The sequence below is a fragment of the Bufo bufo genome, chromosome 9, assembly GCF_905171765.1.
Source record: "Bufo bufo chromosome 9, aBufBuf1.1, whole genome shotgun sequence".
Classification (NCBI taxonomy): Eukaryota; Metazoa; Chordata; class Amphibia; order Anura; family Bufonidae; genus Bufo; species Bufo bufo.
Window position 1 is genome coordinate 5853042 of NC_053397.1, and position 24989 is coordinate 5878030.

The following is a 24989-nucleotide window of genomic DNA, read 5'->3' on the forward strand; positions in this document are numbered from 1 at the left end:
TCTTATACTACACAATGCTGTATGGTACTGTGCCGAATGTTATCCGCAAAGATTCAGAGTTATTCACAGAGATCTCTAGTTTTTCACAAAGATCTACAGACGTATCCATAGAGATCCACGAGAGATCTAGAGTTATCCATAGAGATCCACAGAGATCTACAGTTATCCATAGAGATCCACAGAGATCTACAGTTATCCATAGAGATCCACAGAGATCTACAGAGTTATCCTTTAAGATCCACAGAGATCTAGAGTTATCCATTGAGATCCACAGAGATCTACAGTTCTCCATGCACAGAGGTCGCGAGATACTTTGTATCCATGGGCTCCTGTTGTAGATACAATGTAACCATTCTCTGCCTCTTCTTTGCCTTTAAGCTTTTCCATTACATTAAACCGTGAACTTCCTGAATTCGGGAGGGGGAGAGAGTCGCCTTTGATGAAAAGGGAGAACTGAAAGGACTGTATGACATTCTGAACTGGCAGGTTTCTCAAGATCTGAAGGGAGAACTGGTCAATGTGGGAATCTTCGATGACTGGGGCCCAATGGTGAAAAGATGGTCCTGAAAGAAAAGGGCATAATATGGGGAGAGAAGTACAGAGAGGTGAGTGGATCCGGATCTAGTGCGTTGCTGTTACACTGCCTAATGCTCTAGAGCAGTGCTGACTCTGACACTACAACACCCAGCATGCTCTGACAGTCACAAGCACTCATGCCATTATCTGGTTCTTTTTAGGTCCCCCCATCTGTGTGCTGCGACAGTTGCCCCCCCAGGATTCAGAAAGGTTTCCCGGGAAGGGCAGCCCTTTTGCTGCTATGATTGTCATCCCTGTTCAGATGGAGAAATATCCAACCAGACCGGTGCGTGTGAGACTGACGAGTAGATTCTACCTCTCCATGGCCACAGAGTAACGTAGTTACTACAGGAGATACAGTGTACAGGTGGCAGGGCTACTACTACTGCTACTATTACTACTATTGCTTCTACTACTAATGCTACTACTAATGGTACTACTACTAATTCTACTACTGCTACTACTACCTCTACTATTGCTAGTACTATTACTACTATTGCTTCTACTACTCTCTCTTCTACTAATATACTACTACTACTACTACTACTATTACTGCTACTACTACTATTGCTTATACTACTAATGCTACTACTAATGGTACTACTACTACTACTACTACTACTACTACTATTAATTCTACTACTACTACCTCTACTATTGCTGCTACTATTACTATTATTGCTTCTACTACTTTTTTTTCACTGAATATACTACTATACTACTAATTCTCTACTACTTCTATTACTGCTACTACTAATGCTACTACTTCTACTACTGCTGCTAATACTAATATTGCTTCTACTACTATGACTACTATTACTAATACTATTACTTCTACTACTACTACTATTGCTTCTACTACTACTTTTACTCCGACTTTTACTGTTGATATTACTACTGCTACTACTATGACTACTGCTGCTACTACTATTAGTGCTTCTACTTCTACTTCTGCTATGGCTACTACTACTACTAATACCACTACCGCTATTACTACTACAACTTACTACTATTTGCTTCTACTACTACTATTGCTACTACTACTGTTACTAGTACTTTTGCTACTACTATTACTGTTACTACTACTATTGCTGCTGCTACTATACTACTACTAATAATAATACTACAAACCGCTATTACAAACTACTACTACTATTGCTACTACTAATGTTACTACTACTATTGCTACTACTACTATTACTACTACTACTATTGCTGCTACTACCGCTATTAATACTACAACTACAACTGTTAGTACTACTACTATTGCTACTACTACTACTGTACTACTTACTATTGCTGCTACTACTACTACTACGACAACAACTACTATTGCTGCTATAACTACTGCTATTACAACTACTACTATTGATACTACTACTACTACTTCAATTACTACTACTATTTATTTTTCTACTACTATATTACTACTACTACCCAGCTACTACTAAGACTGCTATTACTGCTCACTGCTGCTACTACTTGTACTACTACTATTTCAGCTTCTACTACTAATACTACATAATCTACTAATTCTACTACTACTGTTTTTACTACTACTTACCACCACCACCACCAACACCACCACCACTACTACCACACTAGTACTACCACCACACTATACCACCACTAGTACTACCACCACCACTACTACCACCACTAGTACTACACCACCACTACTACCAACACTAGTACTAACCACCACCACTACTACACCACTAGTACTACCACCACCACTACTACCACCACTAGTACTACCACCACCACTACTTCCACCACCACTTCTACTACTATTATTGCAGCTGCCTCCTCCTATGGTCCTCTGGTGTGAGAGTAGTAACTCTGCTGTTGCATATCCAGGCTATTCACATTTAAAAGGACATTCCCTTTGGCAGACAATCCCTATAAAACATCACATTGTAGATGTCTTGTTACATTGTATCTAAATATTGTGCATTGTTCATTCAGACACCACCGACTGCATGAAAGTGCCCAGAAGATCAGTGGCCCCAATGAGGACCGAGTCAAATGCATCCCAAAGATCATAGAGTTTCTGTCATATAAAGAACCCCTGGGCATAGCACTGTCCACCATCACCAGCGCCTGCTCTCTCCTCACCATCTCAGTTCTCTGTATCTTCATCCGGTTTCGGGATACTCCACTAGTGAAGGCCAACAACAGGAGCCTTAGCTATCTTCTGCTGGTGGCCCTGCTCCTATGCTTCATCGCTCCTTCTTATTCATCGGCCGCCCTTCCATCATCACCTGCCTCATCCGACAGGCCCGTGTTCGGGACTATATTTTCCCTTTGTGTGTCTTGTATCTTTGCTAAAACTATCACTGTTGTCATTGCCTTTAGTGCCACCAAACAAACAGCTCCCCTCAGGAGAATGGGTTGGGTCCTCAGTTCCCAACTCTATGATCCTCACCGGCTCCAGCATCCAAAGTGTGATCTGTGTATCATGGGTCCTTTATATCCGTCATCGCCACAACTCAACATGAAGGCAACCAAGGAGAGTCATAACTGTTGAGTGTGGAGAAAGTTCCATTGCCTACTTCTACATCATGTTGGGATTCCTGTGGTTTTGGCTTTTTTGACCCTGCTCATTGCATTTCTGGCTCGGAACCTCCCTGTGGATTCAATGAGACCAAGTTTATTTACATTCAGCATGTTGGTCTTCACCAGCGTCTGGATCTCCTTCATCCCAGCCTATGTCAGCACCAAGGGAAAATACACAGTGGCAGTGGAAATTTTCGCAATCCTCTCATCCAGCCTTGGATTGATTTGCTCGCATTTTTGCCCCAAAATGTCATATTATTATCCTAAGACCTCACAATGAACACAAAAGAGTATTTAATATCAAAAGAGTCAGACCGTGAGGAAAACATAAAAGTCGTCTGATTGGTGGCAAATGAATTGTCATAACAAACAATGAATCTATCTTCACCATCATTTCTCTTCTTAAAAAGAATGTATCATCAGATAATTACATTTTAAATTTTTTATTATAAATATATTTTGTGTTAATTTTTCACTATCCATGTACAAAAATTATGATTTGTTGCAGTTCATACTAGAGTAGACACAATAGGCTGACCCTACGCTTTGCAGCTCACTTCTCAGCTTTGTTCTGTGTAGCCTGGGACAGAATCTGTAGAGTCATCATAATATCATTGGAAAGCAGACTCAGCAGTAATATCGCTATCATTAAAAAGCAGGGTCAGCAGGGTCACCTCATTCTCACTAGAGAACAGAGTCAGCAGAGGCATCTCATTCTCAATAGAGAAAATTGTCAGCAGAGGCACCTCATTCTCAATAGACGAAAGCAGAGTCTTCTCATCATTAGAGGATGAAGTCAATAAAGTCACCTCATTGTCACTAGAGGACAGGGTCAGCAGAGCCATCTCAGTATAATTAGAGGATGGTATCAGCAGAGTCATCTCATAATCACTAGAGGACTAAGTCAATAGAGTCATCTCATCACTAGATGACACAGTCAGCAGAGACTTCTCATTATCATTAGAGGCTGGGAGTCAAAATTGCCTCGTTATTATAGGAAGAGAGGGTCAGCAGAGTCATCACCTTATCACTAGAGTATAGGGACAGCAACGTCATCTCATTATTACAAGAGAATAGGGTCAGCAGAATTGTCTCATCACTAGAGGGTACAGGAGAGTAATTTCACTCCCATTATAGTGTGGTGTCAGCAGTTACCTTATTAATGGATGGCAAGGTCAGAAGAGTCATTTCATTATCATTAGAGCAGGGAGTCAGCAGAGTCATCTCGTTATCATTAGAGGAGGGGGTCAGCAGAGTCATCTCGTTATCATTAGAGGAGGGGGCCAGCAGAGTCATCTTGTTATCAGTGGAGGGTGATAACATCCGAGTCATCTCATTATCATTAGAGGGTGATGTCAGCAGTCATCTCTATATCATTAGAGGAGAGGGTCAGCAGAGTCATCTCATTATCATTGGAGGTCAGGGTCAGCAGAGTCATCTCATTTTCATTAGATGACAGGGTCAGCAGAGTCATCTCATTTTTAGAGGGTGATATCAGCACAGTCATCTCATTATCATTAGAAGAGAGGGTCAGCAGAGTCATCTCATTATCATTGGAGGTCAGGGTCAGCAGTCATCTCATTATTATTAGAGGGTGATGTCAGCAGAGTCATCTCATTATCATTAGATGACAGGTTCAGCAGAGTCATCTCGTTTTTAGAGGGTGATAACAGTACAGTCATCTCATTATCATTAGAAGAGAGGGTCAGCAGAGTCATCTCATTATCATTGGAGGTCAGGGTCAGCAGTCATCTCATATCATTAGAGGGTGATGTCAGCAGAGTCATCTCATATCATTAGATGACAGGTTCAGCAGAGTCATCTCGTTTTTAGAGGGTGATATCAGCACAGTCATCTCATTATTATTAGAAGAGAGGGTCAGCAGAGTCATCTCATTATCATTGGAGGTCAGGGTCAGCAGTCATCTCATTATCATTAGAGGGTGATGTCAGCAGAGTCATCTCATTATCATTAGATGACAGGTTCAGCAGAGTCATCTCGTTTTTAGAGGGTGATATCAGCACAGTCATCTCATTATTATTAGAAGAGAGGGTCAGCAGGGTCATCTCATTATCATTGGAGGTCAGAGTCTGCAGTCATCTCATTATCATTAGAGGGTGATGTCAGCAGAGTCATCTCATTATCATTAGAGGGTGATGTCAGCAGAGTCATCTCCTTATCATTAGATGACAGGTTCAGCAGAGTCATCTCGTTTTTAGAGGGTGATAACAGTACAGTCATCTCATTATCATTAGAAGAGAGGGTCAGCAGAGTCATCTCATTATCATTGGAGGTCAGGGTCAGCAGTCATCTCATTATCATTAGAGGGTGATGTCAGCAGAGTCATCTCATTATCATTAGATGACAGGTTCAGCAGAGTCATCTCGTTTTTAGAGGGTGATATCAGCACAGTCATCTCATTATTATTAGAAGAGAGGGTCAGCAGAGTCATCTCATTATCATTGGAGGGTCAGGGTCAGCAGTCATCTCATTATCATTAGAGGGTGATGTCAGCAGAGTCATCTCATTATCATTAGATGACAGGTTCAGCAGAGTCATCTCGTTTTTAGAGGGTGATATCAGCACAGTCATCTCATTATTATTAGAAGAGAGGGTCAGCAGAGTCATCTCATTATCATTGGAGGTCAGGGTCAGCAGTCATCTCATTATCATTAGAGGGTGATGTCAGCAGAGTCATCTCATTATCATTAGATGACAGGTTCAGCAGAGTCATCTCGTTTTAGAGGGTGATATCAGCACAGTCATCTCATTATTATTAGAAGAGAGGGTCAGCAGGGTCATCTCATTATCATTGGAGGTCAGAGTCTGCAGTCATCTCATTATCATTAGAGGGTGATGTCAGCAGAGTCATCTCATTATCATTAGAGGGTGATGTCAGCAGAGTCATCTCCTTATCATTAGATGACAGGTTCAGCAGAGTCATCTCGTTTTTAGAGGGTGATAACAGTACAGTCATCTCATTATCATTAGAAGAGAGGGTCAGCAGAGTCATCTCATTATCATTGGAGGTCAGGGTCAGCAGTCATCTCATTATCATTAGAGGGTGATGTCAGCAGAGTCATCTCATTATCATTAGATGACAGGTTCAGCAGAGTCATCTCGTTTTTAGAGGGTGATATCAGCACAGTCATCTCATTATTATTAGAAGAGAGGGTCAGCAGAGTCATCTCATTATCATTGGAGGTCAGGGTCAGCAGTCATCTCATTATCATTAGAGGGTGATGTCAGCAGAGTCATCTCATTTTCATTAGATGACAGGTTCAGCAGAGTCATCTCATTTTTAGAGGGTGATATCAGCACAGTCATCTCATTATTATTAGAAGAGAGGGTCAGCAGAGTCATCTCATTATCATTGGAGGTCAGAGTCAGCAGTCATCTCATTATCATTAGAGGGTGATGTCAGCAGAGTCATCTCATTATCATTAGAGGGTGATGTCAGCAGAGTCATCTCATTATCATTAGATGACAGGTTCAGCAGAGTCATCTCGTTTTTAGAGGGTGATAACAGTACAGTCATCTCATTATCATTAGAAGAGAGGGTCAGCAGAGTCATCTCATTATCATTGGAGGTCAGGGTCAGCAGTCATCTCATTATCATTAGAGGGTGATGTCAGCAGAGTCATCTCATTATCATTAGATGACAGGTTCAGCAGAGTCATCTCATTTTTCGAGGGTGATATCAGCACAGTCATCTCATTATCAATAGAAGAGGGGGTCAGCATAGTCATCTCATTATCATTGGAGGTCAGAGTCAGCAGTCATCTCATTATCATTGCAAGGTATTAGAGTTAACGACATCACTCTTGTACGGCTGGAGGGCAGTTCAGTAAGACTATATATTATAGACAGTGCTCACAGATAAGGCTCGGGGTTCAGCTCCCTGGTATCTACTCCTTCTCTTACTCTATGGACACTTTTCTGTCCGGAGCTGCGTTGTCTGCACAGTGTGTGCCTCCAATATGGCTGCCTCTGAGGAAGCATATTAAAATAACTCAGGATTACAGCATTGAAATATGTCCAGGGCGCGGTCCTTGTGACTTCCTATTGACAAGTCGGTTAATAAAGTCTCCGTTTTCTTGATCTTCTCATCTTCTTTATTCTGATAGTGTTAATGATATTTCTTTCATGTCACGGGGCCGTGGGGACAAGTAGGTGCCAATTGTATCCGCAGCCATGAAGGAGACCGATATTACCCTCAGCGAGGTGGACATCATCCGGTGTCTTTCATCATCTCGCTCCTCTGTGGCCTCAAATCAAAATCACATTCAAAACAAATCCAACGCTTCCCGTAAGAAGAAGCCAAATTCTCAGGCGTCTGTTATAATGAGTCTCCTGAGGGAACGCGTCTTCTTGTCAGAGCAGAAATTACATAATGACGGCCCGGGTTGTCCTGAAGGAGGAAGGGATTGGACAAGTCTCCCGAGGTTTCACCAGATCTACCAGGAATAGAATTGTCCATTGGACACCAGCCCAGAAGAATTCAGTCAATTTCACTCAATTATCACATTAGAGTAAATGAATTATATTGTCACAAGCGGTTAATTGACCGACTCACATCATCATGAGGATGCGATATAAATGAGGCGCCGCTGCTCGCTGTACTTGGAGGCGCCGCTCCTCCAGGTCCTCGCACACATCTGTCTCATCTTTCTCCAGGAAGCCTACGTCCTCCCGATGAGGTTATCAAAGATCCTGGTCTTTCTAGCGCTCATCACAGGGGTCCAGGAATCTTCCCAAAACCGATGTCGCCTGGAGAATCAAAGTATAGAGTCCTTCTCATCTCCAGGAGACATCGTCCTCGGAGTCATCACCCTGATCCATTCCACGATTTATCAACCGCATGAGATGTACGAGAAGAAACCACAAGAAGCGTCCTGCGAAGAGTAAGAAGCAATCAACGACCTACATCTCATATCTCTCTATTATCTATCTATTATCTATCTATCTATCTCCTATCTATCTATTATCTATCTATTATCTATCTATCTATCTATCTATCTATCTATCTATCTATCTATCTATCTCCTATCTATCTATCTCCTATCTATCTCCTATCTATCTATCTATCTATCTATCTATCTCCTATCAATCAATTAATCAATAAAGCTTTATTGGCAGGTCTAAAATTATACATTAGTATTTCCAAAGCATGTGGGAAATAGGGGGTTCAGAAATGGGGACACACCTGGGGTCGGTGTATAGGAGTCAGTGGCATATCATGATGGGGGAGGGGGGGGGGTGCGGACACACCCCAGGTCAGGGTATCGGAGTCCATGGCATATCCGGCTCCTCTCAGTCTGTGGCAGGCACTGATATATTGTGCTGCTATGTCCACAGTGTTCTCTTCCTCTCCCAGCAGGATGGGCAGCTTCTCTTCCTCCTCCTTGGAGCTGAAGTCTGGGCAGAGATCAGACAGTCTCCTAAAGTGGATGTCCCTCACTGCTGAGTATTTGGGACAGTATAGGGGGCCTCCAGGGGGCACTGCTGGCACAGTCTGCTTTCTCTAGGCATGTAGCTCTGTCAATACCGTCCGGATTCGATGGCCAGGCTGTGGGCGCTCAGTCTGTAGCGGCTCAGGATTTTCCGGTCTCTGGGGTTCCCTAGTTTCTCCAGATATGAGGTCAGTTTGTAGTCTCTCTGCAGGCTCTGGTACACCGTCAGCTTCTGGGATGCTCTCACCTCGTTCCTCCATTTACTGACGTATTCCTCTTGTTTACTGTGTTCCTGATCCCGGCTTTTGTGAGGTGGTGAGGGGTGATTATCTGGTCGGGCTGGGTTTCAGTAAGTTAATTTTGGGGCTTTGCCTTGCCTGGGATCCCTTGGTGTAGCAAGGCTTTATGGTGATGGGAGCCTTCACTACTACCATGTAGATGGCCCCAGAATGATAGCGCCCTCTTCTGGATTGTAAAGTGTAGAGGGAATCTGCCCAGCTCCTCTCGACGGGCACTGTTAGAGGTGCAACGATGGACCTGGAGGAGATGCTTACAGAATTCCAGGTGGAATATTTCTGTTGTGCTGGAATCCCATCTTGACCAGTCGGGGTACGTGTGAGGGCCCCAGACTTCACTGCCATACAGGAGGATTGGTGCAATGATGGAGCCTAAGATTTTAAGCCAGACCCTTACGGGTGCTTTGAGGTGGTACAGTCGTCTTCTGATGTTGTAGAAGGTCTTGCATGCTTTGTCTTTCAGTTCCTCAATGGCTGATTTGAAGCTCCCAGTCTGGTCAATTATCAGGCCCAGGTAGGTGTACCTGTTGGTGGCTGTAAGAGGGCGGTTGTGTAGCGTGAATGTCGGGGGCCTGGCTGACTTTGTTTTCCTTCTCTGGAACACCATAGTGTTGGTCTTTTTTAAATTGATGGGAAGGGCCCATGTGGTGCTGAATTTCTCCAGAATGACTAGCTGGTCTTGGAGACCTTTCTCAGTTGGTGATAGTAGGAGAAGGTCATCCGCATACAGGAGGAATTTCACCTCGGTGTCATGGAGGATGAGACCTGGTGTTGAGGAGGACTCCAGAGCCGCTGCCAGCTCGTTGATGTAAATGTTAAAGAGAATTCACAAATATAAACCAGCACTCACCATCCAAATCACATCTAAAACCAATTGGATATAAAATGTAGATCAAAAATTACTATTTATTTCATACATAAAACCAAAAAAATAGAAATAAAAAATATATAAAAAATTTGGCTTATAAAGTCGTTGTACTCGCCAATTGCAATAAGAAAATGTACAAATACTGTCCAATCAACGTCCACGTGAGCCTTTGCCTTTCATAAAAAGGTAAAATATCCCAAAAAAGTGAAGATGCAATAATTTATATATTAGAAGTGTCATTCATAAATAAATAAAAAGATGAAAACCCATCGATGCGGTGTGATCATTCATATGCTGAATCCACTGGATATAAACTGGTGTCAAATAATAATAGTCTCACTCTTTCATCATTTACAATAAAGCATTTGCTGAGCTATAAAGTGCTGTAATAAGAGATGTGTCCCTTCATATATTTGGCGTATGACGTAGAAGGGTCCTTTTTAGATGCTTCTCTTGTAGATATACGTGAATATAAATAAATATGTCTCTACTTAATAATTGCTCCAGCGTCTGCACCAGAGGCGTCCCTCGTGGTGTATTACACTCACCCACCCTCGTATTGTTGGGAGGTCTGTCGTGTTCTTTCGGTCCTGCGCCGACACTGGCGTCTCACGTGACTTGTATATCGGAGCTTGTATTTCTCTTTCTGTCACGTGATAGTTTTGGATGGGCGTTGAATGAAAGCGTAAGGAGAGATCTTCTTAGCCTTGCATCCTTTTTTTAAAGTATCGCCATTGAATAGGCAATATGAACGGGTAATGGTGGGTAGTTGCGGTCTTTAATTGCGCCAGACGCGTTTCGAGGTCTTCTAACCTCTTCCTCAGTGGCCATACTATGAATCATAATCCAATAGTCGTGAGACTAATAGTTCCTGTTTCTGGTCTATTTTAAAACATAACTTTTATTATTTATTCACATATATGACACACAGAAAAAAAAGAAGAAAAAAAAAGAAAAACTCTGTTGAGAGTACTTTAAAAATATATATGAAAAGGAATAGTGTACACAGGGTAGATTTGTGACACTGTGTCACTGAAAACTCATTATATCAGAATAGTATCTTTTTGTGAATGATGTTTATTAAATTAAATAATAAATCTTCCAAAGTTTGCCTATGGCATCAATCCTCACTTTAGATTGTCCGCTGGTGTTAAACCTCACCAGGTTCTAAACTATCATTCACTCGATATATTGGCTGTGCTGTTTTCTCACTGTATTGATAATTGTTAGGATAAATGATCCGATTGGAGTGGTATGACACTCCCCGTCGAGCTGCGTCGTATCACCTTTTAAGAATATGTTAGGGATAGTGGATCTGTAGCACTGTTACCTGCAGACGCAGTGCGCCTCAGATCAGAATCACAAGGGTAGTATCGATATAGCTAGTTGTGCTGACAGTGAATAGGCTGTCATACCACTCCAATCGGATCATTTATCCTAACAATTATCAATACAGTGAGAAAACAGCACAGCCAATATATCGAGTGAATGATAGTTTAGAACCTGGTGAGTGATAACACCAGCGGACAATCTAAAGTGAGGATTGATGCCATAGGCAAACTTTGGAAGAGTTATTATTTAATTTAATAAACATCATTCACAAAAAGATACTATTCTGATATAAAAGATACTATTCTGATATAATGAGGTTTCAGTGACACAGTGTCACAAATCTACCCTGTGTACACTATTCCTTTTCATATATATTTTTAAAGTACTCTCAACAGAGTTTTTCTTTTTTTCTGTGTGTCATATATGTGAATAAATAATAAAAGTTATGTTTTAAAATAGACCAGAAACAGGAATTGAATTATTAGTCTCACGACTATTGGATTATAAATATTGACCTCCTGGGTCCAGTGGATCATTTGAATTCAATCATACTATGAATCACATCTACCCTCCTTTTATACCCTTTTCTTTAGGGAACCCACCAAAACCCGACATGGATCTCTTAAAGGGACAGGCCATCCCATTATAGTCCAACATGATTTTGCCTTATTTACTTGCTTTTATTAAGTTCATTAATGCCTCCACATGTTGATTCTTTTGCAATCAGTAAGATTTCAAAAATATTGATAAAAATAGCAAAAACGCATCTGCATTTTTGTTGCGGTTTTCATGCGTTTTTTCTTATTGTGAGTTTTTTGTAGCTTTTCTGACATGCCAGAGATGATTGGTCTTCCAGGTGGATTCTTTTGGTCTTTATGAACTTTCAGGATACAGTAAAACACTGGCAATCTTTTGGGGGGTGCCAGTGATAAATTTAAATTTAAATTCCTTTTCTTGTAAAATACCTTCCTTCTAACCATCTCTGGCATATACTTCCAATTCTTTATTGTATTTAACAGTGGGATCCTTATCTAGTTTGTAGTATGTGGTAGCATCATTTAATTGTCTCACACATTCTGCATTATATTGTTCTAATTCTAAGATTACTATTGCTCCCCCTTTATCGGCGGGTCTAATGACAATATTTTCTTGTTTTTGTAATTGTTTGATAGCTTGTATCTCTCTGGGGGTTAGATTTTGCCTATTATATAAGTATTTTCTTTTATCTTCCTTATATCTATCTCTACATTCGTTTTAAAAGCTGCCATCTCTTGTCCAATTTCTTGTTTAGGGTACATTTTTGGTTTTGGTTTTAAACTGGTGTGGGTGTATGTATCCTCTTTTGTCAGACTTCTTTCTAAAGGTTCTTTAAAAAATATTTTTTTAGGCACAAATTTTTTTTTTTAAAGAACCCTTTAGAAAGAAGTCTGACAAAAGAGGATACATACACCCACACCAGTTTAAAACCAAAACCAAAAATATACCCTAAACAAGAAATTGGACAAGAGATGGCAGCTTTTAAAAAGTTTTCTTGAACCAAAAGACTAAGGGGTTACAGTAAATCAGGAAGAACCCATTAGAATAATACTACCTTACAACACACAGTATAAGAAGATAGAAGCCATAATAAGAAAACATTTATCTATTTATCTATCTATTTATCTATCTATTATCTTTCTATCTTATATCTATCTATTTATCTCATATCTATTTATCTATATATATATATTCCATGTGCAGCTCCTCCGCCAGCCGATGTTCATATAAAAAACTTGATAGATTATTATAGAAACTCCCAGGTTATTATTATAGACACGGTCAGAGCTGAGACGACTTCTAGGTATAGAAGAAAGCCACCAGCGTCCTCTTCTCCCAGGACCTACCTTCTCAGAGTCACTGCAGGGACCCCCATATACAGTCATCTGGTAGCGTCTGGCTGCTGTGTGAGCAGGGAATATGTGAATGTATCCGTACGGGGGGGGGGGTCAAAATAAATGTTACTGGTGGGCCCTAGACAGCCCAGTCCGACACTGTATAATCTATCTATCTATCTATCTATCTATTATCTATCTATCTATCTATCTATCCATCTATCTTTAGAGATGAGCGAACTTCTGTTTTAAGTTCGGCGTCTAAAGTTCGGCTTCCGGTTAGCGGAGGATCCCGATATGGATTCCGAATTCCGTTGTGGTCCGTGGTAGCGGAATCAATAGTCATTATTGATTCCGCTACCATGGACCACAACGGAATTCGGAATCCATATCGGGATCCTCTGCTAACCGGAAGCCGAACTTTAGACGCCGAACCTAAAACAGAAGTTCGCTCATCTCTATCTATCTTATATTGATATCTATTTATCTAGAAAAAGAAGCAGCAGCTCTAGCACAATCAGATGCAGATTCTGGGTGCAATCCCTCACTTATGGCTGATAGTCCAAGGATTCAACTTGAAAAAGTGAAGCAGCCAGCATGTTACCGACATTGGAGTGCTGTCTCATTTTTCCAAGTTCTTTTGTTTTCTTTCTTTCTTTTCTTTTTCTTTCCTTCATCTATCCATCATCAATCTGTCTATCTACAGTGATGTATGAACGTTTGTGAACCCTTCAGAATTGTTTATATTTATACATACATTTTACCTAAAACTACATCAGATTTATAACCAAATCATACACGAGTCAAAAATATTATATTTGGTCATCAAATGTGAGTGGGCAATCAGTTTCATTTGAAGAACAGGGATCTATCACAGTCGGATCTTCACATGTTTGTAGAAGTGTATCATTGCAGGAATAAAGGAGATACATGTGAGGACCTCAGAAGAAGGGTTTTTGCTGCTGGAAGAGGTTATAAAACCATCTCTAAAGAGTCTGCATTCCACCAATCCACAGTCAGATTGTGTACAAATGGAGGAAATTCAAGACCATTATTACCCTCCCCAGGAGTGGTCAACCAACAAACATCACGCCAAGAGCAAGGTGGGATCATGGTTTGGGCCTGTTCTGCCGCACCTGGGCCCAGACGGCTCGTCATCACTGATGGAACAATAAATTCTGAATTATACCAGCAAATTCTAAAGGACAATGTCAGGTCTGTGAGCTGAATCTCAGGAGGATGTGGGTCATGCAGCAAGACAACAACCCTAAGCACACAAGTCCTTCTACCAAAGAATGGTTAAAGAAAAAGAAAGGGAAGGTTCTGGAATGTCCCGAGTCACAGTCCTGACCTTGATCCAATAGAAATGTTGTGGAAGGACCTGAGGTGAGCAGTTCATGGGAGCAAACAACCAACACAGCAGAGCTGAAGCTGTTATATACGGAGGAATGCATGACGTGCAGGACAAATCAACCATTACTGGAAACAAGAGGGTCACACCAGATACTGAAAGCAAGGGTTCACATACTTTTACTGCTCACCAACATGTGATATGGGAGTATTTTCCTCAATAAATAAAAGATAAAGTCTAATATATGTCACAAATTTGTTTGATTTGGTTCTTTATCTACTTGTTGGAATTATGAGAAAATTTGATGTAGTTTTAGGTCAAATTTCCAAGCACCACTGTATATGTGCCGTCTATCTTCATGTTTACTATATGTACTCTATACAGTAAAGTAATATAACTTGGTCTTCTTCAGTTTCCTCATCAGATATTACAGAGACGTCTTAGCCGTGATGTTTGCCGTAGAGCAGATTAATGAGAATGCTCATCTCCTGCCGAACCTCACCCTGGGGTTTCATATCTTTGATTCCTGTGTTTCTGAGGCCAGAGCCATCCAGGCCACCTTGATGATTCTCTGGGAGGAAAAGGGTTCATATTATGAGTCCATTCAAAGCTGGAAGGATCCATTTTTGGCGGGGATTATAGGAGATTCCATGTCAACCTTGTCCATGCCCATCGCCAGGATTCTTGGTCCATGTCATTATCCACAGGTATGTCTGTGTGTTTACTGAGTGATAGGAAACAATTCCAAACTATAAATGAGCTGGTGGTGATACCTCCATTCCTTGGAATGATGGACACCTTGCCTTGGTTGGGATAACCTGTGTCTTTTCTGAAAGTCTTCTCTTTAGAAGTTCCTTCAACAAGAAGCCTTGTTTACTGAGCCTACTTTACTGAGAGAGTAGTGGATGCATGGAATAGCCTTCCTGCAGAAGTGGTAGCTGCAAATACAGTGAAGGGGTTTAAGCATGCATGGGATAGGCATAAGACCATCCTTCATATAAGATAGGGCCAGGGGCTATCCATAGTATTCAGATATATTGGGCAGACTAGATGGGCCAAATGGTTCTTATCTGCCGACACATTCTATGTTTCTATGTTAAGCCATTAGTTCAAGGTTTAGCTATAGGGGGTGCAGAGGTTGCAGTGTCACTTAGACCCTGAGGCTGAAGGAGACACATGTACAATAGTATAAATTATACATGGTAGGTAAGGGCTCTGCCACAAATTTATTATTGATGTCCAGGAACTTCATGTTATCTTCATTCATTCAGACGTAATTTGGTCATCTGAAAGCTTCTATTCTCCTCCATTTTTAGATCAGTTTTGGGGCTTTTGATCCAGACTTAGGTGATAGAGATCAGTTTCCCACGTTCCTACGTACTGTGCCCAATGAGAACATTCAGAATAAAGCCATCTCACAGCTGTTGAAGCATCTCGGATGGACATGGGTGGGCATCTTGACCAGAGATGATGACCTGGGGGTACTAGATGGACAACATTTGAAAGAAGAGATCCATAGTCATCAAGGTTGTGTGGCTTTCCTGGAGAAGATTCATTACCGTTACCCGATGGATAGAATCAAGAAAATACACAACATTGTAATGGACTCTACAGCAGTGGTGGTCGTGGTGTATTGTGAGGAAATGCACATAAAGCCTCTTCTGGACATGATGTCTAAGGCTGAGACAAAAGGGAAGATTTGGGTCTATACCCTGAGCTTCACCTTTATTCCAGGCATCTTCTCGAAAAGAACCTCCATGTTACTGAATGGTTCCATTGGTCTTGTCCTCCATAGCGAGCCTCTGCCTCGGTTTGATGGCTACCTCCAACAGATCCACCCATACAAAAACTCTGAAGACATCTACATAAAGGAGTTTTGGGAGGTGGCGTTCGATTGCAGCTGGCATCCCGATGATCCTTCTGCTAATGACACAGAAAATGTTATATACTGCACCGGGGAGGAGGATTTGGAGAACAAGGTGGAGTCTTTGTTTGAGCTCGGGGATCTGAGTTACACCTTCCAGGCTTATATCGCAGTCTATGCCTTCGCTTATGCTCTTCACAACCTCCTGCACCATATGAGCCCAAGACTGAAGTCCGGAAGCTGTGGAGAAAAACATCTGCTGCCCTGGCAGGTACATGACAGGCCAGGCTTTATATTATACTGCTCGTTGTGATGTCACCTGGGTTGCACATTGTAGACGACATGATGAGGCAGTAACATTACTAGAACTTCTAACGTGAATGTGTCGACTTAGGTGATTGAACGTGTTTAAAGGGTATATAAACTTTTACGCCGCATTTCTTTATGAAAAAATGAAACAACCTTGGCCAAAAAAAGTGTCCTACTCTTTTGTGTCTTCCATGTCTTTAAAGACCTGAGTGTCTCCATAGCAACAGACTACATGGGGACTCTATTATTAGGAGGACAGACAGGGTCATCTGTCGCCGAGACCATGAATGCCGAACAGTGTGTTGTCTGCCGGGTGCTCGGGTTCGGCATATTGCGGATCGGATTGACGGATTGCTGGGTAGGGCTGGGGAAGACCCGGCGGTCATTGTACACATTGGCACCAATGGCAAATTCAGAGGGAGATGGAAGGTCCTTAAAAATGATTTTAGAGAACTACGAGAGAAGGTCAAGTCCAGGACCTCCAAGGTAGTGTTTTCAGAAATAGTACCAGTGCCACGAGCGTCACCAGAGAGACAACGGGAGTTTAGAGAGTTAAATAAGTGGCTCACAAACTGGTTCAGGAAGGAAGGGTTTGGGTTCATGGAGAACTGGGCCGACTTCTCTGTCGGTTACAGGCTCCACAGTAGGGACGGGCTGCACCTTAATGGGGAGGATGCAACTGCCCTGGTGGAAAGAATGGTTAAACGGCTGGAGGAGCTTTTAAACTTGATCTGGTGGGAGGGTGGGGGGGGGGTCATACTAATAAGGGGGTAGATAGTGTAGATAGGGAGTGGGATATAGAAGGGGACAGTGGGGTTTTAGTGGGGGCTGGGGTTAGTGAGGAAAGTAAGGAGAAGACTGGGTAGAACTATACACTGATGAAAAATAGAACTGCTGGTAACAAGAACCTGTTACATATAAACATCAACCAAGGTAACCAAAAGTCCGGGATATTCACTTTACAGGTAATAGTAATTTAAAATGTATTTTCACAAATGCCGGAAGTTTAGCTAGAAAAATGGGGGAGATGGAGGCTGTGGTACTAGAAGAACACCTAGATGTAGTTGGTGGGGCTGAGACATGGTTGGACTCTTCACATGATGGGGCTGTTAATATTGAGGGTTTTACACTATTTAGGAAAGACAGGGTCAATAGAAAAGGAGGTGGCATCTGTGCCTGTATGTGAGGAGTGATCTGAAGACAAGTGTGAAAGAGGCAATGGTGGGTGCGGATGTGAGGATGTGGAAACCTTATGGGTGGAAGTTCAAAGGGATATAAACACTGCCTAGTTTAATGCTCAGGTTCTCCCATTGACTTCCATTGTGCCCGGGTACTCTGTAGAGCACCCGGGCACTTTGGTGCTCGATCAACACTAGACCCCACCGATCCCTTGGATGAACTTGATGGACTTATGTCTTTTTTCAACCGTATAAACGATGTAACTATGTACAAATATAGTCTGTGTAGTCTGATCCTGCTGTCATGCTCCTGGTTACATGCTGCTCATTCAGTATATTGGTAGTAAGTAATGAAGAGCTGCATAGATACAATGGACTGAAAATATAACAAAGACTCGCACCAGTTCATTACACTGGAGCAAGAAGCTCATTTTCATGATTATTTTTATTGTGGAGATTAATGTCATCATCATTTACTGACACGTCAGAGAAAAATAGAGATGGTCATAAAAGTGTTTTAAGCAGCTATTATTATTATTATTATTATATTTTATATATTTTTTATTATATTTTATATATATAGTTATTACAGCACATTTAGTATTTAACTAGTACTAATATTTTATTATCGTTATTATTATAGCAGTTACTATTTTTTTTTATAGTTTTTATGGCTATTACTATTTATTTTTTATACTGTTTGTTATATTTATTATTAATATTGTTATTTTATTATGATTATTTAGTAGTATTTATTAGTATTATATTACTATTTTATTACAGTTACTATTATTCTTTTGTATTAGAATGTTTATTGTATTTCATTTTACAATTTATTTTTCAGTTTTCTCTTTCTTTTTTATTATTGCATTGGATGTACCGTTAAATAAAAATTTAACTTTGCCTGATTTTAAAGCACACACCACCCCCACCCAAAAAAATGTGGGGGGGATGGGGGTGTAGGGTTACTGTAGCATTTTGTTTACTTTTTTAATTCCCTGTGACGGATACTTACTTGCTCCCCTCACTCAGTTCCACCACCGTCTTCACTGCACTTCGGTCCCCACATGTAAACTTAGTCGTGGACGGTGTCATGTGCGCCACTGCAACCAATGCATGTCCAGAGCGGTGATGGGTCCCCTGACCACAGAGATGTGCTGCTTGGGGACATGTCACCATCACATACCTAAAGAAACGTTTTGTAATAATTTCTTATTTATTTCATTATTATTATTTTATTATTTTATCCAATCCGCCAGTAATTAACTATGCGGATGGATTCAAATAATGAAATATTAATAATAATGAAATAAATAAGAAATTATTACAAAAAGTTTCTTCAGAGTGCGGTGGTTTCTATCATTACTGTTAGCATCCTTTACCACTGAGCAGGAGTACCGTTCAACATCACAAACCTCTCTGGTCACGGACGTTAAAATCTTTGATTGTGAAAGGAACGATCAGTAAAAATTTCTAGACTGGGAGTTTCATCATAGAGTCCTGGAAATGTTGCAGTGGTCATGTGACCTCAGGTTATTATTTCTTCCAGGTTTACCGTTATCTGAAAAGAATTTCCTTCACGACTTCTTCAGGAGATGAAATATTCTTTAATGACATCGGTGAGATTCCGGCCACGTTCGATATAATGAATCTTCAGATTTTTCCTAATAATGATTACAGATTGGTGAAGGTGGGGAGATACGACTCCTGGGCCACAACGAGGGAGGCGATCTCACTAGATATCGGGGCTGTCGTCTGGAACCAGGAATATAAGGAGGTGACTCATGTACTTCATTATTAACCTCATCTACTGTCAGTGTGGGGTTCCTCGGGCTACCAGAGGAGACAATTCTGGGGTCCATCCTCCATCTACACGTATCACGTCCCTTAAAAGCTACCAGTCAACTACTAATCATTGCAAACCCTGGAAATAAATTATTGGTTCCAGCATCATCTCCAAATAGGGTTGCCCCCTGATAGACCTTCCATACACTGTTATGCAGTAATCTCCTGAGCTCCCTCTGGTGGTGGCTGTATATATCTGTATGCAGTAATCTCCTGAGCTCCCTCTAGTGGTGGCTGCATATATCTGTATGTAGTAATCTCCTGTGCTCCCTCTAGTGGTGGTTGTATATATCTGTATGTAGTAATCTCCTGAACTCCCTCTAGTGGTGGCTGTATATATCTGTATGTAGTAATCTCCTGAGCTCCCTCTAGTGGCGGCTGTATATATCTGTATGTAGTAATCTCCTGAGCTCCCTCTAGTGGTGGCTGTAGATATCTGTATGCAGTAATCTCCTGAGCTCCCTCTAGTGGTGGCTGTAGATATCTGTATGCAGTAATCTCCTGAGCTCCCTCTAGTGGTGGCTGTATATATCTGTATGTAGTAATCTCCTGAACTCCCTCTAGTGGTGGCTGTATATATCTGTATGTAGTAATCTCCTGAGCTCCCTCTAGTGGTGCTGTATATATCTGTATGTAGTGATCTCATGAGCTCCCTCTAGTGGTGACTGTATATATCTGTATGTAGTAATCTCCTGAGCTCCCTCTAGTGGTAGCTGTATATATCTGTATGCAGTAATCTCCTGAGCTCCCTCTAGTGGTGGCTGTATATATCTGTATGCAGTAATCTCCTGAGCTCCCTCTAGTGGTGGCTGTATATATCTGTATGTAGTAATCTCCTAAGCTCCCTCTAGTGGTGCTGTATATATCTGTATGTAGTGATCTCATGAGCTCCCTCTAGTGGTGACTGTATATATCTGTATGTAGTGATCTCATGAGCTCCCTCTAGTGGTGACTGTATATATCTGTATGCAGTAATCTCCTGAGCTCCCTCTAGTGGTGGCTGTATATATCTGGATGCAGTAATCTCCTGAGCTCCCTCTAGTGGTGGCTGTATATATCTGTGTGTAGTAATCTCCTGAGCTCCCTCTAGTGATGGCTGTATATATCTGGATGCAGTAATCTCCTGAGCTCCCTCTAGTGGTGGCTTTATATATCTGGATGCAGTAATCTCCTGAGCTCCCTCTAGTGGTGGCTGTACATATCTGTATGCAGTAGTCTCCTGAGCTCCCTCTAGTGGTGGTTGTATATATCTGTATGTAGTAATCTCCTGAGCTCCCTCTAGTGATGGCTGTATATATCTGTATGTAGTAATCTCCTGAGCTCCCTCTAGTGGTGGCTGTATATATCTGTATGTTGTAATCTCCTGAGCTCCCTCTAGTGGTGGCTGTATATATCTGTATGTAGTAATCTCCTGAGCTCCCTCTAGTGGTGGCTGTGTATATCTGTATGCAGTATGCTCATGGCGGTAGGCAGACAGAATTTTATTATTTAAGTTTATGCCTATGCAGGGGATTTGGAGCTCTGTATCAGAATAATGGAGCTTCAACAGTTCTAAAGATATATTGTGTTTGTATAATATTGGGCCAAAAAATCACTGATCTAACATTTTATTTTATACAGAGTGGCCCACGAAAAAGTAGCCCACCTCCAGTGATAGTATAACAAGATGAATGAGCAAGTGGATTGATTTTTTTTTTATTACCCACAAGTGACAGAAGATGCCGAAAGTGGTCCCTGTTCAGGTCTCTGCCTCTTTGGGTTGGATAATGTCGGCTGATAATGCTCGCAGCTCTTAAGCAGTGATGCTGCAGAAGAAAAAAATCTCCTGCCTTTTCCGACAAGATGGGGGCATTATGCCACACCTCACGGGACTCACTGGACAGGTTCATGAACTGTTGGAGGAGGAGAGAACTGTGAGAAGGGGTTATGGCCTCCACCTTCCCCAGAATTATCCACATTTATCTGTGGGGAAATTTAAAGCAGAAAGTGTCGGCTAACAATCCACATCCCCCGGAGGAACTGACGGAGAACATCACAAACGCCATCCGCAGCATCACAAGCCGTATCAGCCAACATAACCCGACCTGCCCAGAGATGCTGACACCTGAATGGGGACCCTTTTCTGCATCTTTTCTGACTTGTAGGTAATTAAAAAATAAAAATCCACTTGCTCGTTCATCTTGTCATACTATCGCTGGAGGCGGCTACTTGTTCATGGGCCATCCTGTATTTTCTCAACATTTAGGTTCCACGGTCAGTTTGCAGTGAAAGCTGTCAACCTGGAACCTGGAAAGTCTCCATACATGACCGTCCGATGTGCTGCTTCCACTGTGTTCCATGTTCGCTCGGAGAAATCACGAATGAGACTGGTAATGGAGATTGCTAAGCCCGCCGTGGCTCCGGTTACATTGTGCGCTGCTTTAATACTGGCAGATTGTGATGTAATATTACAAGTTGGCTCAGGTTTTCCAATAACTCGTAGACAACCACAAAGAGTGCCAACTGCTCTGTCCCTTCCCTCCCCCCACACTGCCTGGTTGGTCTTGAAATTTGCAATATGTCATGGATCCATATTTTGGGTAAATCGCAGCATTTTCACCCCTGATATCAGTCAACGCTATGTTATCTTTAGTGCAGGGCTATAGAGGGGTTTGTCATGCTCCTCCCCCTAGGTATGATTCAGTGCAATCAGTTTTGGCTGGTGGGCTCTTTTAGGCTTCTATGTAGCTGTTTTGTACTGACATGTTACCACAAGGTGACTGATGAATCCTGGTTGATTCTAGATACATCCGTTTGTACAAGGTGCCCAGAAGACATGTGGCCCAATGAGAAGCAGGACGACTGCCTCATGAAGAAACTTCAGTTCCTGTCCTATGAAGACATTATGGGAGTCTCCTTGGCTGCTGCTTCCATCTCCTTCTCCATTTTAACCCTATCAATCTTATGCATCTTCAGAAAATTCTCAGACACGCCAGTGGTGAAGGCCAACAACCGAAGCCTTAGCTATATCATCCTTGTAGGACTCATCGTGTGCTTCCTCTCCTCCCTCATTTTCATTGGTTATCCACTGGGGGTCCTCTGCATCCTCCGTCAGGTTGTGTTTGGGGTGTCCTTTTCAGTCGTTGTCTCAGGGATGTTGGCCAAGACAGTCACAGTCATCCTTATCTTCCAGTCCACAAAGCCCAACTCAGTTGGCAAATGCTTTGACTCCAGGTTCTCGAAGGTGGTCATGTCCATTGGTCCTTTGCTCCAGGTCATCATCTGCACTGTTTGGCTCTGGAAGTCTCCTCCTTACACAGAATTAAACATGGTGTCCAAACCTGATACAATAATTGCACAATGTAACGAGGGATCCAGCCTCGGCTTCTACTCCATGTTGGGCTATATGGGACTTTTAGCTACAATAAGCTTCTTTGTGGCTTTTTTATCTCGGAAGCTCCCGGACAGCTTCAGAGAGGGCCAGTGCATTAACTTTAGTATGTTTGTGTTCCTCACTGTCTGGATATGTTTTATTCCGACATACCTGAGCTCTGAAGGGAAGAACCTAGTCATAGTTGAAGTCTTTGCAATCATGGCATCCAGTGCTGGTCTGTTGGTTTGTCTATTCTTCCCAAAATGTTACATCATCCTGTTCAAACCTGAAATGAACACAAAACAGTATGTAAGGGGGAAGCAATGACCTAAGTCCACCTTAAAATGGTCTGTGTCCAGCTTCAAGGCGTTTTCCAGAAAAACAAAAAAGGTTCATACTTACCTGCTTGACACTTCTCTGGTCATCTCCACTGCCTCCACTCTCTCCATCTTCTGGTCCTGGCACTGTTTACACCTGGCAGGGTATGGTATGGTCATCTGCACCGCTTCTGTCATTGACTGGAGCAGTGTATTGGACTATGCCAGGACCAGACGCTGGAGAGCACGGGGGCATCCAGCAGGTCATTTATGAATCTTCCTTTCCATCGGCCATGCTGAAGAAAATTTATATTTTTACCAGAAAACCCCTTTAAAATGATCTGTGTCCTTAGACTAGAAACAAGGCACTTTGAGCACCATATGACCCTTCAATGTCCCCAAAGTTTTGGGGCTTATTTCTTCATGGCTCTATCTCCTTGCTAAATCTGCTGTTACTGCTCTGTTATCAACAGGGTAGACTGGCCCAACGGGGCACCAGAAGATTCTCTGGGGGGCCCAAACTCTAAAACAATAATGAACCCAAAATAAAAACAGGTCCCAAAGATTTAACTTTGAGCTGAATTTGGAACCAAAACCAGATAAGGGGTGGATATCCCATATATGCAGTCTATGTAGCTGTAGAGGGGCCCAGTAGGAAAAGGAGTCCACCACCATCTTAAAGAAAACACCAGTGTGTCCTAATATCTACTTCATTGCATGTAAACGATTGTAATTGCTGTTAATGCTGGATTATGCCAATAAACGACTCTCCAGAAAGAACCTCTATAACGAGCACCACAATAGCTGTTGGGGCTCACATACATTTCTTGCACAGGGGCCTCTGCAGTCTTTATTAACCTCGGAAACAGATATCCTATGAAACTTTATTTTTGATAAGTCCATGTGCAATGAAAATTTAAAAATTTACATAGGACGTGCACAGAGGGGTGGGGGGCCCTCAGAATCATTTCCTGGAACTTCAGTCCAAAGCTGGCATTAAAGAGCACAGACTACATAGGCTGAAGCAGGGATCTCTGTGAAAATGTCAAGTTATATCAAAACATCATAGTTAATTATAGAGTTAGGCTACTTTCACACGGACCTCCGGCAGGCTGTTCCGTCGGATGAACAGCCTGCTGGATCCGTCCTGCCGCCCCTGTGCCTCCGGACTGCCGCTCTGTCCCCATTGACTATAACAGGGGCGGGGGCAGAGTTCCGGCGAGGCATAGCAGCGCACAGCAGGAGGCTGCCGGAATAAATGTCGGACATGTCGTAGTTTTATTCCGGCAGCCTCTTGCCGTGCGCTGCTGTGCCTCGCCGGAACTCTGCCCTGCCCCCATTATAGTCAATGGGGACGGAGCAGCAGTCCGGAGGCACACGGTCACTAGCGGCAGGACGGATCCAGCAGGCTGTTCAGCCTGCCGGAGGTCCGTGCTGCTAGTGTGAAAGTAGCCTTACTTTATAAACTTCTCACCACTAGGCGGCGCTCACTACATACAGATTATACAGCCACCACTAGAGGGAGCTCACTACATACAGATTATACAGCCACCACTAGAGGGAGCTCACTACATACAGATTATACAGCCACCACTAGAGGGAGCTCACTACATACAGATTATACAGCCACCACTAGAGGGAGCTCACTGCATACAGATTATACAGCCACCACTAGAGGGAGCTCACTGCATACAGATTATACAGCCTCCACTAGAGGGAGCTCACTGCATACAGATTATACAGCCACCACTAGAGGGAGCTCACTACATACAGATTATACAGCCACCACTAGAGGGAGCTCACTACATACAGATTATA

At 42.2% G+C, this 24989-nt stretch overlaps 1 protein-coding gene across 1 annotated transcript; it reads left to right on the top strand.

The window, feature by feature from the left end:
- Positions 1 to 6854: 6854 nt before the first annotated feature.
- LOC120979339 (extracellular calcium-sensing receptor-like) lies at positions 6855 to 23181 on the top strand. The gene is made up of 7 exons (XM_040408045.1): positions 6855 to 8039; positions 14719 to 15013; positions 15623 to 16441; positions 19207 to 19434; positions 21486 to 21646; positions 21748 to 21912; positions 22305 to 23181. The coding sequence occupies exons 1-7, from the start codon at positions 7735 to 7737 to the stop codon at positions 23179 to 23181; spliced, it is 2850 nt and encodes a 949-aa protein (XP_040263979.1). The 5' UTR covers positions 6855 to 7734.
- Positions 23182 to 24989: the final 1808 nt, after the last annotated feature.

Coding starts and splice junctions, on each gene's coding strand:
- LOC120979339 (XM_040408045.1), top strand. CDS start 7,735: ATGAGGCGCCGCTGCTCGCTGTACTTGGAGGCGCCGCTCCTCCAGGTC. Junction 16,442..19,206: donor AACATCTGCTGCCCTGGCAG/GTACATGACAGG, acceptor TATTTCTTCCAG/GTTTACCGTTATCTGAAAAG. Junction 21,647..21,747: donor GCATCTTTTCTGACTTGTAG/GTAATTAAAAAA, acceptor CTCAACATTTAG/GTTCCACGGTCAGTTTGCAG.